Source organism: Schistocerca americana, chromosome 1 (assembly GCF_021461395.2).
Source record: "Schistocerca americana isolate TAMUIC-IGC-003095 chromosome 1, iqSchAmer2.1, whole genome shotgun sequence".
In the NCBI taxonomy this organism is placed as follows: Eukaryota; Metazoa; Arthropoda; class Insecta; order Orthoptera; family Acrididae; genus Schistocerca; species Schistocerca americana.
Genome location: NC_060119.1, coordinates 866662419 through 866682235, shown reverse-complemented (window position 1 = coordinate 866682235; position 19817 = coordinate 866662419). Strand labels below are relative to the sequence as shown.

Sequence of the window (19817 nt, the reverse complement as noted above, 5' to 3'; positions counted from 1 at the left end):
GTTCCCATGCTTGGGTTGCCGGTGGCCATGAAGAGAACGCTGCCCTGGGAGATGCTTGTTGGCTCGCACACTGGGAACAGGCGGCCATCAAGTGCTCAATTTCTCTGTCAATACCGGGCCAATACACATGTCTGCGAGCCAAGGTTTTAGTACGGGAAACACCCCAGTGCCCCGCATGTAATAACGTGAGGACCTCCCTTCGTAAACCTGCAGGAACAACCACGCGAGGAGCTGTATCATCGGTAGCCAGAAGGAGAACTCCTTCCAAGACCGAGAGGCGGTCTCGTAGAAGAAAATAATTACGAAGAGGGTCCGAGGCCTGGCCCGGAGGGCAGGAAGACCACCCCTGCTGAATGAGGCGAACTACTTGCCGGAGAACCGGGTCAGCCGCCGTTTCCCTGGCGACTCGAGAACTAGTGATCGGGAAGCCATCAACCGCTTGGCGGGACGCCACATCCAAATGAAAACACATAATCTCCTCTCGATCGAACGTAGGATCTGGGCCCACCGGAAGACGGGAAAGAGCGTTGGCGTTGGCATGCTGTCCTGTAGGGCGAAAATGAATGTCATAATGGTACTTAGGGAGCAACAAGGCCCAGCGCTGTAGTCTGTGGGCCGCCCTATCCAGAATCTGAGAGGCGGGGCCAAATAACGATATTAACGGCTTATGGTCAGTGATTAACTGAAACTTCGTGCCATACAAGAAAGGGTGAAACTTGGTAATAATGTAAACAATGGCCAAAGCCTCCTTTTCCACCTGGGAGTAATGGGCCTGCGCGGGACTATGCATTTTAGACGCAAACGCCAGTGGTTGCTCGGAACCATCTGCGTTGCGATGGGCCAGGACCGCCCCCACCCCATACTGCGAAGCGTCTGTAGCCAGGACCAATGGCTTATGGGGGTCAAAAGTAGCCAAACAAGGGGCTGACGTGAGGAGGCCCTTCAACGAGGTGAACTCTTGCTCGCATGCAGGCGACCAATCAAAAGGAACACCCTTGTGCAGAAGGCAGTACAGGGGGTGGGCTATAGTGGAAGCCCTGGGAATGAACCGGTGGTAATAGGCTATCTTGCCTAAAAAAGCTTGTAACTCTTTCAGCGAAGCGGGCCGAGGAAGGTTGACGATACCTTGGACCAAACTTCCTAGTGGCTGGATGCCGTGCCGAGATATGGTGTAGCCCACATACTCAATGGACGGTTGGAAGAAGGTTGACTTATGCAGGTTGCAATGCAAGCCCACAGACCTGAATTTGAGAAAGAGGGTGCGAAGGTTGTGCAAGTGTTCCTTCGTGCTGCGGCCTGTGACAATTATGTCATCCAGATAATTAATACAATGAGGGATTGTCGACGTGACATGCTCAAGATAATGCTGGAATATCGCCGGGGCACTGGATATTCCAAAGGCCAACCGCTGGCATTGGTAAAGGCCAAACGGAGTGTTGACAACCGCCAGCCGTTTGGAGTCCTCATCAAGTGGTATCTGATGATAAGCCTCCGACAGATCGATTTTCGAAAAATATTGGCCTCCTGCTTCATCAGCACGAGGCAAAGGATAGGTGTCCACCACCAATTGTGAATTAATGGTGGCCTTGAAATCGCCACAAAGACGTAATTTTCCAGAGGGCTTCCTGACAATAACGAGGGGCGAAGCCCACTCACTGGAAGAAATGGGAAGAACGACCCCTAGGGCTGTCAGCCGGTTTAGCTCTTCCTTGACTTGAGGGCGGAGAGCCAAGGGGATCTGCCTCGCGCGTAGAAAACGCGGGCGAGCCGACGCCTTCAACGTTAAGTGAGCTTCAAAATCTGAAACACGCCCCAGGCCCTCCTCAAAAATATCTGGAAAGTCTGAGATCAAAGATTCCAATGATTGATAGGGAACGTCTTCGGAGACCAACTGTATGGTGTCAGTGATAGAAAAACCGAAAGCTTGAAAGGCATCCAGGCCAAAAAGGTTAGCGGAGCTCGCATCACTGATAACAATAAAAGTAATAGGCCGAGTGACTGATTTGTAAGTCACGTCGGTAGTGAATTGACCCAACAGGGGAATGAACTGTTTACCATAACCATGTAGACGCCGGTAAACTGGCGCCAGTGGGGGCGATCCAAGGTCGGAATAAATTTGTGCATTGAACAATGAAACTGCCGCGCCCGTATCTACTTGCAGTTGTAACCGGTGTGACCGAACCGACACCTCAATAAAGAGTTTGCATGCCGATGCGTCTGGAGCCTGGCCCAATGAAACTTCCTGAATGTCAACGTCCATGTCCGCTGTACCTGCTTCCTTCGATTCTTTTGAGGCTGAGCGGCAAACTTTAGCAATGTGACCTTTTTTATTACATTTGCGACAAACGGCCCAACGCTGGGGGCACTCTGACCGATCATGATATATATAGCACGACGCACAGGACGGCAACAGGGGCCGGTGGCCGGAATTTTGTTTACGCGCCATGCGGGAGCGGCCGTAACGGCCGAACTGTACCGCTCGCACGTCGGCGACCCTGGACACAGTGGACGCGGCCGCGCCGCCCTGAACCTCCGCGACGTCGCACCACGCTTCCAGCTGTTGACCTGCAGCGTGAGAGACTTCATACGATTGAGCAATGGACAGGACTTCCTCGAGGGAAGGGTCTTCTAACTGCAGAGCCCATTGCCGGACCTCCCTGTCAGGGGCCGAATGAACAATGACGTCGCGTACCATAACGTGGGCATACGACTCTCGCGACTGCTCCGTGACGAAATGACACTTGCGACTAAGACCGTGCAGGGTAGCTGTCCATGCCCGGTAAGACTGATGGGGCTGTTTCTTGCATTGATAGAACTCGACCCTAGCCGCCACAACATGCGTGCAGCGGAGATAATATGAAGACTGCAAGGAACACAATGCGTCAAAAGACAAGGGCGAGGGTTCCTGCAACGGCGCTAGCTGCCGCAAAACGTGATACAGCGAGGGAGATATCCAAGACAAGAAGAGAGCACGACATACCTCCGCATCGGCAACATGAAACGCCTGGAAATGCTGCTGAAGGCGATGTTCATGTGCGTCCCAATCTTCCGCCGTCTCGTCATACGGGGGAAAGGGAGGAGGGAACTGCGCCGGAGCTGACGGCATGGAGAGCAACGCCGGAAGCCCTTGTTTCATGGTGGCCATGAGCTCCGTCTGCTGTGCAACCAAAACCCGCACCAAATCCTCCATGCCGTGGAGAAGCTGCGAAACCGGAACAACGACGCAACATGCGAAAGAACGACCCTACTCGTCGCCAATTGTGTAGTAACACGATTCACATTTCCGTCGCAGTTCACCTAGTGTAGACCGGGAACTGTCTGCTAGACCTGCCCGATGTGAACTGACTGGGCCCGGCCCATGCTGCCGGAGTTGTTGTTCTTGTTGTTGTTGTTGTTGTTATGCCGGCAGAGGTCGCGTCCCAATTCTCGCGTGCCCTCTGGTGGACGGGACTCTACTTGCAGCAACTACCGTCTGTGACGCGCCGTGCCAATGTGCGCCTCCCGCGATCTTTCTGGTGGCTACAGCACACAGTGTATAGCAAGTTCCTTCATTATTATCATTCCATGGTTCTAGGTGTGATGGGTAGAGGTCATAGTGTTTGAGGGATGACCGTGTGTTAAACTTCCTTATTATACTCATGCATCTGCATGGTTCTAACAATGAGTTAAGGAAGTGTGAATAGCTGTGGGAAGATTGCACAGGCAGTCAGTTTGGCCTGTTACAATATAACCACTGCAAGCCTTGAAGTATTAGGTCCGCAGCTATAATGCTATGACTGTAAAATGTGTTATTGCCTTTATCATAGCATTTTTCATCTAAAAACATACTCCGATTTTGCTGTCTCCTGTCCCCTCCATGAGCAGCCTGACAATATGTACATGTTATTACATTGTAATGTGGCTTGGTAATGAATCAGGTAAACAGTAGTGCCCAGTCTTATTGACCAGAGCTTCATATACAATCATGAATAAATGGCTCAATAAATGTTTCTGAGTGGTACATGATGTTTGTTAAATTCCTGTGTTCCTCTTTTATAATAGCACCACATGGTGATACACCTATTGCTAACACTATCGGGCAACCAGGTGTGAAGTTTGTTAAAATGGGACCAACTTTGAGACAATGTATTAAGTTGTTAATTGTTGTTTCACAGCAAGACATCTTTCCTTTATTTGACTTTTATGTTTTAGTTTGGTTAACAGGTATACAGGGGACACTGCCTGGGATGTTGATGTGGTGTAATAGTGCTTGAATGACTTCAAAGACCGCAGGGGCAGCAGTTTGTCAATTGCTACCACTTTCAGTTCCACACTTGCATTGCAATTCAACATTTTGAAGTTTTGGAAAGAGTGTTCCTAAATTTTTCAGATGCTGTCGGTGGTTAGCTCCAGAAATAATAACATCATTAAAGTAGTTACTTTAGGAAGATTTAAAAATTGTTAGTATGCTGGCTTTTATAAACTTGTGCCTCATGTAACACAAAAGAATGTGAGCAATTCATGAATAGCATGTGAGGTAAAGAAGAAAGAAAAATAACGGATACCTAGATCATTATAGTTATATTCTAGTTATTATACTTAATATATTTCTTTCTTTCTTTGCTGTCTGAGAATAAAAAGAATTTTTTTTTTTTGGTCATCAGTCTACTGACTGGTTTCTTGCGGCCCGCCACGAATTCCTTTCCTGTGCTAACCTCTTCATCTCAGAGTAGCACTTGCAACCTACGTCCTCAATTATTTGCTTGACATATTCCAATCTCTGTCTTCCTCTACAGTTTTTGCCCTCTACAGCTCCCTCTAGTACCATGGAAGTCATTCCCTCATGTCTTAGCTGATGTCCTATCATCCTGTCCCTTCTCCTTATCAGTGTTTTCCACATATTCCTTTCCTCTCCGATTCTGCCTAGAACCTCCTCAATTCCTTACCTTATCAGTCCACCTAATTTTCAACATTCGTCTATAGCACCACATCTCAAATGCTTCGATTCTCTTCTGTTCCGGTTTTCCCACAGTCCAATGTTTCACTACCTGTACTCCAGACGTACATCCTCAGAAATTTCTTCCTCAAATTAAGGCCGGTATTTGATATTAGTAGACTTCTCTTAGCCAGAAATGCCTTTTTTGCCATAGCGAGTCTGCTTTTGATGTCCTCCTTGCTCCGTCCGTCATTGGTTATTTTACTGCCTAGGTAGCAGAATTCCTTAACTTCATTGACTTCGTGACCATCAATCCTGATGTTAAGTTTCTCGCTGTTCTCATTTCTACTACTTCTCATTACCTTCGTCTTTCTCCGATTTACTCTCAAACCATACTGTGTACTCATTAGACTGTTCATTCCATTCAGCAGATCATTTAATTCTTCTTCACTTTCACACAGGATAGCAATGTCATCAGCAAATCTTATCATTGATATCCTTTCACCTTGTATTTTAATTCCACTCCTGAACCTTTCTTTTATTTCCATCATTGCTTCCTCAATGTACAGATTGAAGAGTAGGGGCGAAAGGCTACAGCCTTGTCTTACACCCTTCTTAATACGAGCACTTCATTCTTGATCATCCACTCTTATTATTCCCTCTTGATTGTTGTACATATTGTATATGACCCGTTTCTCCCTATAGCTTACCCCTACTTTTTTCAGAATCTCGAACAGCTTGCACCATTTTATATTGTCGAACGCTTTTTCCAGGTCGACAAATCCTATGAAAGTATCCTGATTTTTCTTTAGCCTTGCTTCCATTATTAGCCGTAATGTCAGAATTGCCTCTCTCGTCCCTTTACTTATCCTAAAGCCAAACTGATCGTCACCTAGCGCATTCTCAATTTTCTTTTCCATTCTTCTGTATATTATTCTTGTAAGCAGCTTCGATGCATGAGCTGTTAAGTTGATTGTGCGATAATTCTCGCACTTGTCAGCTCTTGCCGTCTTCGGAATTGTGTGGATGATGCTTTTCCGAAAGTCAGATGGTATGTCACCAGACTCATATATTCTACACACCAACGTGAATAGTCATTTTGTTGCCACTTCCCCCAATGATTTTAGAAATTCTGATGGAATGTTATCTATCCCTTCTGCCTTATTTGACCGTAGGTCCTCCAAAGCTCTTTTAAATTCCGATTCTAATACTGGATCCCCCATCTCTTCTAAATCAACTCCTGTTTCTTCTCCTATCACATCAGACAAATCTTCACCCTCATAGAGGCTTTCAATGTATTCTTTCCACCTATCTGCTCTCTCTTCTGCATTTAACAGTGGAATTCCCGTTGCACTCTTAATGTTACCACCGTTGCTTTTAATGTCACCGAAGGTTGTTTTGACTTTCCAGTATGCTGAGTCTGTCCTTCCGACAATCATATCTTTTTTGATGTCTTCACATTTTTCCTGCAGCCATTTCGTCTTAGCTTCCCTGCACTTCCTATTTATTTCATTCCTCAGCGACTTGTATTTCTGTATTCCTGATTTTCCCAGAACATGTTTGTACTTCCTCCTTTCATCAATCAACTGAAGTATTTCTTCTGTTATCCATGGAATAAGAAGACGCATATATATGTGGACTTCAGAAAATAAGTTAGATATACTGAGGTGAGAAAAGCCGTGGGATAGTGATATGCACATATACATATGGCCATAGTATCATATACACAAGGTATAAAAGGGGAAGTGCATTGGTAGAGCTCTTATTTGTAGTCATGTGATTCATGTCAAAAGGTGTCCAATGTGATTGCATGATTGTTGCTGCGCTACAGGAATTAACAGACTGTGAATATGAAGTGGTTGTTGGAGCTAGATGCATGGGACATTCCATTTTGGAAATTGTGTGGGAATTCAGTATTCTGAGACCATTAATGTCAAGAGTGTGCCAAGAATACCAAATTTCAGGCATTACCTCTCACCACGGACAATGAAGTGGGCAACAGCCTTCATTTAATGTAACTGCATAAATATATGTGGGATTAACACTGAATGCATCCATTAGGACGGTGTGGCTTAATTTGGCATTAATGGGGCTATGGCAGCAGACAACTGACTCAATGAGTGGCTTTGCTAAACGGCATAACATCAGCTGCAGCACCTCCTGGGCTTGTGACCATATATGTTGGACCCTAGACAATTGCAAAACTGTGGCCTGGTCAGATGAGTCTGAGTTTTATTTTATAAGACCCGATGGTAGGGTTCTTGTGTGGCACGACCTCCTCAAGCCATGGACCCAAATTGCAAGAAGACACTGTGCAAGCTGGTGACTCCATAACAGTGTGGGCTGTGGTTACATGCAATGGACTGGATCCTCTGGGCCAACTGAACCAATCTTGACTCTAAATGGTTATATTCAGCAACATGGAGACCATTTGCAGCCATTCATGGATTTCATGTTCCCAAACAATGGTGGAATTTTTATGGATGAAAATGCCACAGTTATTCGAAATTGGTTTGAAGAACAGTTTAGACAGTTTGAGCAAATGATTTGGCCTCCCAGATCACCCAATATGAATTTCACTGAATATTTAGGGCACATAATCAAGAGGTTAGTTTTTGCACAAAATCCTGCACTGAATTATGGATGGCTGTAGAGGTAGCATGGCTCAGTATTTCTACAGGTGACTGCTGACAATTTATCGAGTCCATGTCATGTTGAGTTGCTGCACTATGTATGGCAAAAGGTGGCTTAACATGATATTGGTAGCCCATGACTTTTGTCATTTAGTGTATGTTGTCCCATGCCAAGGCCATTGCACAACAAGAGTGGTGCATTGTCAGAAGTGAGTGTGTCTTCTGGGTTCCTTGCAGACACAATTCTCCTGCAATACTGGTAACGGGCGCATCACATTGTGCTATCAAAACACTCCAAATTTGAAGTATGTGTGACATTACAGTTCTTGTGGGCAAAATGTCAAAAATGTACACATAATCACTGTGAAAATTCTGGCAGTGTATGCACCAATTGCAATGACATGTCCATCCGTAATGAAATAGTGCCAATTGTTTGACCAAGGATGCACAGATGTGGATGATGCTGATTGGGAAGGAAGGAATATCTTGCACTATGCAATTTCCATCTGTTTGACAAGCTGAAAGAACATCTTGGGACAAAATGATTTTTGTAACGAATGGCCTTGTCACCAAAGAACAGATTTCTATCACTGAGAAACTGAATGACTAGTAGAACATTCTAATTATTGTTTATAGAGATTTTGTGACTATGTTGAAAAATAGTGTCATGTATTTGTGTCACTTGAAAGTGTAGTGCAACATTCAATAAAAGTTACTTGGCTTACCATAATAATGTGTAATGTATTTTTGGGAAGTCTCCTTTTATAATGCATTTCACTTTAAATGGAAGAAAAGGCAGAAAAGGGCAAGGAGGAAAACATACTTTGATTTAACAATAAGATGTAAGGTAATCCAGCATGGATTTTGCAAATAAATTATCATAATATTTACTTCGAGTGATTTAGGGAATCATAGTATAAGACTTGTGTACTTAGCATATTTACTTGTCAAAACCGTGAGTAAATTTTTCATCTCTGTTGTTCTTATATATTCTTAAAGAATAAAGCAGATTTTTCTCAATGTTTTTATGTGTAGGAGTCAAAATGTAACTCAATTTTTGTACCTGGTACTGACCATTAGCCTAAATGTGTATTTTTCTCTCTCTCTCTCTCTCTCCAGCTGAGCCACAATTTCTTTCTGGAAAGGAACATGTGACAACCAAAGCAGCGGAGCAGTTGCCACCAATCTGGTGCTATCAGTGTGAATCCATGGAGCCTACAGGCCCTTGTGTCAACCTTTCAATTAATGCATCCCATGACTTGGGTACAAAATGTCCGAAAGAACGTCGAATGTGCATGGTGAGATTTTTTTCTGTGTTTGTATAGCATGTGTAATATTCAAATTGTTTATGGAGAAATTGCAACAGTGTTCAGTGCTGCTTGCATAAATCATTAGAAACTATCACACACATCATTAACTGTTTGTTTTGTGTGCAAGGACAACTATACGAAAGTTTGTGTCGATGTGGGGCCCTAGACCAGGGTGTGTGGAGTATTTTTAATATTTTGGAAGATGAATGCTGACTTGTGAGTAACCATTACAAAGTTCCAGTTAAAAACCTAGGCAATACTGACGTTTAAATCATTTTCTTGGAAGAAAAACATCCAACTATACCATATTTTTTCCTCTTCCTGAAATTGGGCGTTGTTTTTGTGGTAGTGAAACAGGCACAGTGAAATAGCATTCCTATTCATTGTGCCTGTCTGTGACTCAGTTCCTTCTCTATATGGTGAATAGCAATCTGCTGTTAAAGGAAACTTTTAGTCAGTTTCTTTCTCCCCCCCAACCCTTCCCTCCTCCAATGTGCCACTGCATTGCCCTATAAACACTATGTTTCCTAATTAGTATTTCAGCGATACTTGATTGTGAAAATTCATGTAGATGTTCTCATAGAAGCACAAGTCCTATTGATTTTTGTCTTCTGTTCTCATGCTTTCTTTGAGTACCTTCCTTCAGTTTTGATTTTTCTTTGTAATTTATCATTCTGTCCTTTCCCTTCCTTCATCTACCTCTTTGTTATATGTTCCTGTACATCCCATCTGCTCCTTGAATTTTTTATTCTAATCCTCATCCCATAAATTGCTCTGTAATTTGAATCCTTGCTGGCATGAGCAGTTATGCCATTCCACCCAATGTGGTCTAATTTCAGAAAAGAGTTCCCACATGAGCATAACAGATTTTGCTGAACTTTTGTGTAAACATTCGTACATACTCCCAATGGACATTGGTAAAGTTTTACTTTTGCCAATTTAATACTTGCAGAGATATAGCCAGTTTCTTGACCCCATGTCACAGTTATCAACATTGCACCCCTGAGTTTTCAACAATTTTTAGACATATCTCCAGCAATATTTTTTTGAAAGAAACAAACCCAGGTTATCTTGTACAACATTTTGTGCACTCTTAAGTGAAATAATAATAATAATAAGAGATTTCTTGACCAATTTACTTATGAATAATTTGAAACAAAGACATTCGAAAAAATATATATGCTCGAAAAAAATGTGAAGTTTAGTATTTTACATATCCAGAAGTAATTGTGGGATCCACCGGAAACTTTGCGCATAATAACTTACCAACACAAGATCATAGAATATAAAAATTATTTCTCCTATTGCTTTCCAGTAGCTTACAAATTGAGGGCAAATTTGAAGATTTTTCTAAACATCTAAAAATGGCAATTTTTGGCCAACTTTTACGAAAAAGGGCGCACTGAAAACTCTTTTAAACCTATTTCATTAGAAAGACCATGCCCTAATCCATGTAAAAAACTGAATTTTTTTTTTTTTTTAAGTGAAGTTTAGCAGTTTATCCCTTTGAAAGTAACTGCCAGACACACCTGTAACTTTTCGCTAATAACATATGAATACAGGGTCTTATATTATAACATTTTATTCTCCCACTGCTTTCCAGTTGTTAACAGATTCAGGACAAAAATGAAAATTTTTCAAAAAGTGCCAAAAATGGCTATGTTAGGTCCACATTTACAAAAAAAAAAAAAAAAGAGTCTTCTGCAAACTCATTTAACCTGCTTTCATTAGAAAGACCATGTTCTAAACCACTTACAAAACTGTCTTTGGTTTTTCTGTGAGCACGTGAGGCCCTAAAAATGAACTACAAGGTGGAGATGAATTGAAAATGGGTACTGAAACTAAATCTGACATCTTCCATTACATTCTTTAATTGTTTATTATTCTCTGTGGAAGATAATAGCAAAAGTCCTGATGACTAGGAAATGAGCTTGAGTCAGGAAAACTGCAAGTAAGTAATCTTTTTCTTCTTCATCGTCATCTTCTTCTTCTCTCTCTCTGTCTTTTTCTTTCTTTTTTTTTTTTTTTAACGACATCTGTACATTATTCTGCTCTCCAAAATTATTTTTATAAAAAATGAAATGGAGTAAGCAATCCAATAAAAAGAATAGTTTTCTCTTCTTTTTGCTGTAATAATAATTTGAAGTAATCACATCTGAAAATTGTAACTATTTGAGTTCAGTGTTATCAAAATTTCTTCCCAAACAATGTCATCATTGACACCATCTGACCAGCAGTATAGTCTTCTTTATAACATTCTACAGCAAATTAATGAAACCTGTAAACAATTCAAGTAGCTTGAAGTAAACATAAGCTTAGGATCCTGAGAGAGACGTCGTCTTGGTTTGGTCTCTGACACTTATAGATATATATTATCAGCTAGGGATCCAGTCTAAAGAAACGTTTTCGGGCTTGGAAACCTATGGTGAAGAAACCCACATGTGGCTATTGTTGCTAAGCTATTTGGTGTGGATCCTATGGCAATGGGGAGGCTGGTTTTCTTACTTTAAAAGAAACCAGCAGTGGTTAAGCCACCATGGACAGTACTAAAACATTTATACTATTTTTCATGTGCACACTAATGTTCCACATTAACCACAAACTACGCCAACACAAAGTATGCTACACTTTAAACCAGAATTAAACTAGCACATTAGTAGCATCGTACAATAAAAAGACATACAAATAATTTTCTATAGCATGAATCCATTCCAAAAAATGTCAGAAGTTTATAACCAGTTGATTCTGTAATTATAGCAGGAAAATGAACTGAAATATATTATGATGAGTCGTGACAGAAGACACCCCTTTTTTAAAGTTTTTCAAGTTTTTTGGACTTAATGTCACTTTCCAGTCATCACGAATTTAGATATTGCCTTCCCGAGAGAGTACTAAACAACTGTAGAAAATAGTAAAAGATGTCAGATTTAATTTGAGTACCAACAGAATGTGAGCCCATTTTGAATGCACCTCCATCTCATCACTGCTTTTATGGCCTTATATGCTTGCATTTGAAAACCAATTATAGTTTTTAAATGGTTTATAACATGGTCTTTCCAATGAAAATGGTTTAAAAGAGTTTGCAGAAGACTCTTTTTGTTGTAAAATAGGGCCAAAAACATTCACATTTTTGGCCTTTTGTAGAAAAATTGTCAACTTTGCCCTCAGTTTGTAAACTACTGGGAATCGGTAGGAGAATGGTTCATTTCTTCATTGTTCTCTATTTCTTCATTTGAATTCCATTCAACTTCTGTGTGATCCGACTCAAAATCACTGAAATCTGAAAATTCATTGTCTAAGTTGAAAGAATTTCTGACTCGTTCAAGCTTCTATAACTCGTTTTTTAAATCTTGCTCACAAGAAATATGTTTGCTCTACTGTGACAAACTGCTAATAATAATGGTTCATCTATAAATCAACAATGAAAATGAAACTCGTCACTTAGACACTCAATACATATATGTACAGTATTTAACAATCATTTTCTGAGCATTGCTGATGAATGAAATAAAAATTTAGTTTCTGAGGGAATCATATAACTCTCTGGGCAAATACCTTTCTGAGATTGATGTCTGAAATACTCCTCTGTGATACAAACAAGGGGGAGATTGAGTCAATAATTAAATCACTGAAGACTAAGGACTCCCATGGATATGATGGAGTGCCTATCAGAATATTAAAGTACTGTGCTGCACATGTTAGCCCTGTATTTAGCCATTTTTGTAATTTTTTCTTTAGGAATCATCAGTTTCCTGAAAGATTAAAGTACTCAGTAGTAAACTCGCTTTATAAAAAGGGAGAAAGGGATAATGTAGATAATTTTAGACTTGTTATCTATGCCATCAGTGTTTGCGAAAGTTATTGAAAAGTCTGTGTATGTAAGGATAATTTATCATTTTATATCACACAATTTGCGATCAAATATACAGTTCGGCTTTAGAAGCCATTTAACAGCTGAAAATGCTATATTGTCTTTTGTCCGGAATATGGGGAGTAGCTCACAATTAGTTCACTTCTTACTTTAGCAACAGACAGAAAAAGGTCAGTATTCACAGTGTTGAGAATGGCTGTGATGTGGATTCTGAGTGGAGTATGGTCAGATGGGGTGTGGCCCAGGGATCAGTGTTGGAGTCACTCCTGTTCCTTATTTATATAAATGATATGCCCTATAGTATTATGGGTAACTCTAAAATATTTCTGTTTGCTGATGACACTAGCTTGATAGTAAAGGATGTCGTGTGCAACACTGGCTCAGTTTCAAATAGTGCAGTTCATGACATAAGTTCATGGCTTGTAGAAAATAAACTAACACTAAGTCACAGTAATACTCAGTTTTTACAGTTTCTAACACACAATTCAACAAAATCCAACATTTTAAGTTTACAGAAAAGGCATATGATTAGTGAAACTGAACAGTTCAAATTTCTAGGTGTTCAGATAGATAGTAAACTGTCATGGAAAGCACACATTCAGGATCATGTTCAAAGACTTAATGCTGCCATTTTTATTATTTGAATGGTATCTGAAGTAAGTGATCATTCAACACAAAAATTAGTGTAGTTTGCTTATTTTCATTCCCTTATGCCATACCGCATTTTGGGGTAACTCTTCTAATTCTAAAAGGATATTTTTGACTCAGAAATGGGCGGTTCAGGCAATAAGTGGTGTAAGTTCACGAACCTCTTGTTGGCCCCTGTTCACGAGTGAGTATTTTGACATTGGGCTCTCAATATATATATTCCTTACTCTCATTTGTTGTTAACAATATTAGCTTATTCCCAAAAATAAGCAGCTTTCACTCAGTTGATACTTGGCAGAAATCAAACCTGTTTTTGTTTTGGACTTCCTTAAATCTTGTGCAGAAAGGTGTGCAGTATACTGCTGCATCCATTTTCAATAAGCTACCACAAGAATTCAAAAATCTTAGCAGTAATCCACGTGCTTTCCTCATGGGTCACTCCTTCTATTCTGTCGAGAAGTTCCTTGAAAAATTAAGCTGATTCTTGTTGTATTATTGATTGCATTTACTTAAACTTATGGCTTGACATTTTATATATTAATAAACATTTTATTTTTATATGTTATTACTTTTACATTGTAATTTCATGTACTGACACATTCCACGGACCTTGGAGATTTGCTCCTCAATTCGGTCTTACACAATTTGACGTGTAAATAAAATAAATAAAAGAATAAGGGACCATAAAATAAAAATGTACAGACAATTTTTGTCCATGCTTGATGGCTGTAGGGAAGACATTAGGAATTACAGCCACAGGTAGTAGACCAACCTAGGGCAAAATATGCCCTGGAGAATGTAAGTTAAACATAGAAGGACATTAGTTATGATTTTCTAATAGAAGGAAACTGTACAGGCAATTTTTGCCCTGCTTGGTGGTTGTAGGGTTAATGTAAATATTGACTTGTTCCACATCCCCTGGGGTTTCCCTTCTTACTGGGATCTGTTTAATGCAATGTATGAATGCTACACTGAGTGTCATATACAAAGCTATTGTTTTTGCACCCATATCCTACACTCAGCTACATAAGCATGAATGATCATTCTGTACACACTGTAAGGCAGGTTTCAGATACCATTTTAGAAGCTAGGAAGTTTGATTGTGACATAACAGTGAGAACATTTGAAAAATATTCCATAGAAGGAATTTGATTTTTCATGTGAAACTATAAAATTTTATGAGAGACGCTAGAGGCATGCTTACTTATTGACAGTTTAGGCAGGAACAGTCAGTATCCGTCTGAAAACAACAGAAGTGGGACAACCGAAATTAAATCCCATATATGTTCACAATTATAATCTATTTTTTGTGTGGAGGTAAGGAAGGGAAGAAAGAATGGTCTGTAAGGTAGAACTGGACCAATAATAGAGGGACATTGTAAGCTAACTGAGGCTGAAGGTAGAGATGTAAGAAGTAGGAAATAACGAACTTATTGCCAAATTTTTACTTGCATCTTGTGCCTCTTGAGACAAAGTGCCTGCTTTTTTTCTATTTCTGATTCTCCATCTTTGCTCCACTTGTTCCCATATTTATCTCTTCCATCCCACATAGTTTTAAGGTCCAAGTCATACAGTCTGAACTCAAAATAGCTTAAGTAAGTTTCATAGTTTGCAGTTGCATATAAAATAGTTGTACACAAAAATTTATACTTTTAAGTTCCACCTGTTACCATATTATTTTCGCACATAACAAGTGAACTGATTATGCATTTCTGTATTTGGCTCATTTGTGCGATTTCACTAGTGTTGTTTTAAAATGGCATGTACATATGCAATGATAGGCTAGAACATCTTGACCATCACCTAGTTGCACATTGAGTTACATCTACGTTTATAATTTACAAGCATCTCTGTAGTCCATGGAGGAAGATTGTTCTTGCCAATATTAGTGACTTTTGCTCCAGTTCTGTTTCTGTGTGAACCACAGGATTAAATATGTGCCTATATACTGAGCATTGTGCCCTAAGGTGTCTTATCTCACTCTCGTGGTTCCTGTATCATCATCAAATACAGACTTGCTAAATTTAAATTACTGGGTTTACTGGAAGAATGTCACCTTTATACAATTGTTCTTTCTTCTTTTATTCCAATTTAAGTTCCCTGGGCATCTCTAGTCCATTTTTTGTGGGCTTCAGTGACCAGGCATTCTACCAGTACTTTCATGAATATGTTGAATGTCATCTGTCATGCTCACTTGACAATAAATGCTGAAGTAGTAATTTAGATAGGGTCACATACTGACTTGTACTCAATATTCCTTACATGTTTGCCAATTTCCTTTAATCCTCCAGATAAATCAGTCTTTTTCTTTGCCTTCTCTGCAAATAATGCAAATATATTTCCCATTTCTTATCACCTTCTAGTCCTAGGTATTCAAATGATATGATGGGTTTGTGAAGTTTACCATTGATCCTGTAATTGGATACTATCAGGTTGTATTATTGTAAATTTATCCACATTTAAAGAGTGCTGCCACTCTGTACATGAAGTCCAAATACTATCTTCTTTGTTCTACATTTCCATACAGTCTTTCAGCAATGCTACATTGATGTAGACAACAGCTCATCAGTCAAAAATCAGAGTGTGATGCTGATGTCATTTGAGAATCACAGGTGGAAAATATCCCAAGTAAATCACTAAAAATCTTGTTCTTCACACATCTACAATGTATTCAGTCACATATATAAAAGGTGACAGGACAATAATGTACAGAGATACAGTCAGTGCCATGAAATTTGGAACCAGATTCTACATTCATAAATCAATAAATGGTTCAATAAAGAAATTCAAAAATGTTAATAATCATATATCGTACATCACAATCCAGACTCACTGGTTAGATTTACATTTCTAAATGCACATGCACCCATAGAAGATAAGGAGGATGTGAAAGAAGAATTCTGCAGTCAACTAGAACACATGTACAACTCAATAAGTAGGCCTAATGTAAAAATAGTGTTAGGAGATATTAATGCCAAAGTAGGAAAGGAGGAATTTCACGAACTAACCACTGACAATTTCAGCTTACTTGGGGAAAATTCATATAATGGGGTTTGCCTTAAAAACTTTGCAATGACATATAGTCTCACACTAAGCAGCACAAAATTTGAATCCAAACACATTCATTTAGGGACTTCAGTATCACCAGATGGGGGACTAGTGAATGAAACTGACCACGTAGCTATCCAAAATAAGATTCCAAAACAGTGTTAAAGATATTAGAAGCTTTAGGGGTGCAGATTGTGACATAGGCCATATGTTAATCATCCAAAAATTAAAATGAAACTCAAAAGAAAACTAAATAGACATAGAATGGAAAATACTAGACACAACATAGGAAACCTGGCAGAAGAAAATACAACAAAAAAAAACTTACAAAAGAAATTGGAAGTAACCTCACAAAAGTTATACTGGTCAGTAGGGAACAATAAGATGTCAAAAGCAGATTGAGACATCTGAAAACAATACTCAAGAGGTAACTTTTAAAGTTATAGGAGAAAGAAAGTGACCTAACAAAATTTAGTTTAACATAAAGTACCACGAAAAAGAGTTCGAGAAAGAAATGTGAGGAAAATGTAGATTCAAAAAAGTAAAATAGAGAGACACTATAAATCCTGTAAGAAACACAACAAACCCTAAGACAAGAGGAAAGGGAATGCTATAAAAGTATGATAAGAGAAGTACAGGATGATTTCAAGCATCACAGAGCAAGGCAGATTGATCAAAATAAAATAAAAAACAATATTTCGATAAATTTTCTAAATTGGAGCAGCTTACCAACAGGCAGCTGGGGAAAATACTGACCAACAAGAGTTACATACAATAAAAAATGGAAGACATACTTTTCACAAATACTCAACTTCTGTGATCCACAGTCTTGATTTAAATTTAAAGAACCTGGTACAGCTGATGTATAAATCATCACCTCATCAGTAAATGGAATACAGCAAGCAATAGAGAATTAAAGAATAAAAGGCATATAGAGAAGACTAGACATACACTGAGTTATTATAGAATGGAGGACTGCAGCTGGAAATAGAACTACCATCTTTAATAGAACAATTTGGATGACAAAAACCATACCTACAGACTGGAAAACTGCAATTATGTGCTCAGTATTTAAGAAGAATGACACCTTTGTGTGCAATAACTACAGAGGAATTGCTGTACTGGATATCACTTATAAAACCCTATCAGAGTGCCTATTAAACAGACTGACCCTAATAACTGAAGAACTAGTTGGTGATGACCAATGCGGTTTTTGAAGAAATAGATTCACATTTAATCATTTATTCACTTATGATAATGTACACTGACAGACACTCCTAAATATAATGAGGAAATCTGAAACACCATCAAAGCTAATTAGATTAGTTGAAATCTGTATAGCTGAAACTACATTATATAAAGACAGCATAGGAGAAATTCGAGATGTTCACTGGATTGAGACAAGAGTATGCCATTTCATCTATTTTATTTAACCTCATCTTACAGAAGATTGGTAGATGACTTAATAAAACTAATCCACAAGGATCCAAATGCAGGAGGTGAACATTACAAGAATTGCTTATGCAGATGAATAAGTAGTTCCAAAATAGAATTACTCAGAATGATACAAAATTATTATAAAATTGTGAGAAAACAGGATTACATGTCAGTGGGAAAAAAAAAAACCATAATATTCGGTTACACGTAAGAAAATCCAAAGTGATGTGCCTTTGGCAGCAGATTGATTCACATTCAAGACAGCTGACCACTTCAAGTACTTAGGGAGCCATTTTAGGAAACCAATAGAATAGAAATAGAAATAGGTGCCCATCTAACAACACCAAATGAAACATTTTTTTGTTTTGTCAAAGTATTAAAGAAAATAATGCTTAGTAGTAACTACAAAATCTGCTTGTATCAGTCAACTGTTATACCAGTAACATTATACAGGATTGAAGCACTAGAATTCAGTTAGAAATCTGAAGAAAAACTGTTAATATTCAAAAGAAAAAAAATTAAGGAAACATTTTGGACCAGATAAGGAAAAAAAGGAGAATTTAGAGAGCTATACAAACACCATAACATCATCCAAAGTGTTACAGAAGAGAATATTGAACTGGGCAGGCCATGTGCCACGAATAACCAAAAACAGACAACCTAAAGTAGCATTCGGCAGTACAGTAGATGGAACAAGAGGGAAACACAGAATTAGGTGATGAGTAACATCTGGAAGGATACAACTGGGCTGAAGTCAACCCCAGTTGGATGAACAGTGCACTCAACAGAAAGAAATGGAAGAGGCTCAGAGAACTGGCATATGGTTGATTAAGCACATGCTACATGCAAAGTGAAGTACATAATATATCACTTTCACAATTATTATTTCCATGCAGACTGAAAAATACCACTGTAATTTACAAGAAAGGTAGTAAGAAAGAAATTAATAATTACTCCCCAGTCACACTTCTTGCTTCTCCCATGAAGTTACTGGAAAAGCTTATGTATGCAAGAACAGTAACACACCTACCCCAAAATAAGGCACTTAGTTTCAATTTTGGTTTTATATGGGTCTCTCCACAGAACATACCATTTCTCAATTCATGAGTCACGTTATACTAAACTGAAATAACAAAATATTGGCAACTCATATTTTCTGTGACTTTTCAAAAACATTCAGTTATGCAGCTCACAGTAGCATTGGTATCCAGTGAATTTAGTAACCAGTACATTGACCATAATTCAAAATCATGTTCAACAAACTACTATAGTATACCATTACAACATTGACAGCTGTCCTGCTAAGTAATGCTATGTCTGGTAGACAATGCAGTGAAACAATGCAAGTGCCCAACAAAAAAGTAGAGCAGTTCATTACTTTAATGCTACCTTATGAACATCTACAGATATTAGAAAGATCCAAATGGATAGCCCTGTTTTTCTTTCTTGCCTGCTGATTTAAAACTGACTTGGTTTTCAGGTCAGTATTGGTGCACTTACAGGTCATGTGCAGTCCTTTTTAAATTACTTGTGGTAAATGCTGGGCTCTTGAAACACTAGCACCTCACTAGCATTGTATATTACTGTTATTTCTGTCATAAATTGCTTCCTGTTAGATCTTATGGAGCAGGCAAGTCCACGGTTAGGAATGTAGCTTGGATGTCAAAGGGCTTGTTTTTTATGAAAGTAGGTAGCATTTTAATTCAAAACAAATACTTTGGCAGCACCCCCTTTACATCCAATTTTCCTTCCTATCTCCTGGGTCATTACAGTCTACCATTTGACAAAATGAATCAAATCTGTAATTTTTCCCAGTCCCATTGATAAAGTTTTATATCCTCAACAATTGTCTTTCGTATTGCATCAGAGGGTCTGCACATTGTTATACTAATCATGCACTCCAGAAAGACATTTTGTGCCATGGCTGATCATCAAAAGTTGTGAGACGGTGTACA

The 19817-nt window shown here is 39.2% G+C and overlaps 1 protein-coding gene across 1 annotated transcript in view; it reads left to right on the top strand.

Annotated features, from left to right (window-relative positions):
• Nucleotides 1–19817, top strand: part of LOC124547051 — a 41038-nt gene that overhangs the window by 15614 nt on the left and 5607 nt on the right. The window contains exon 3 of the mRNA XM_047125081.1: nt 8668–8846. Coding sequence (XP_046981037.1) covers nt 8668–8846 — 179 coding nt within the window. The remainder of the gene's footprint in view (nt 1–8667; nt 8847–19817) is intronic.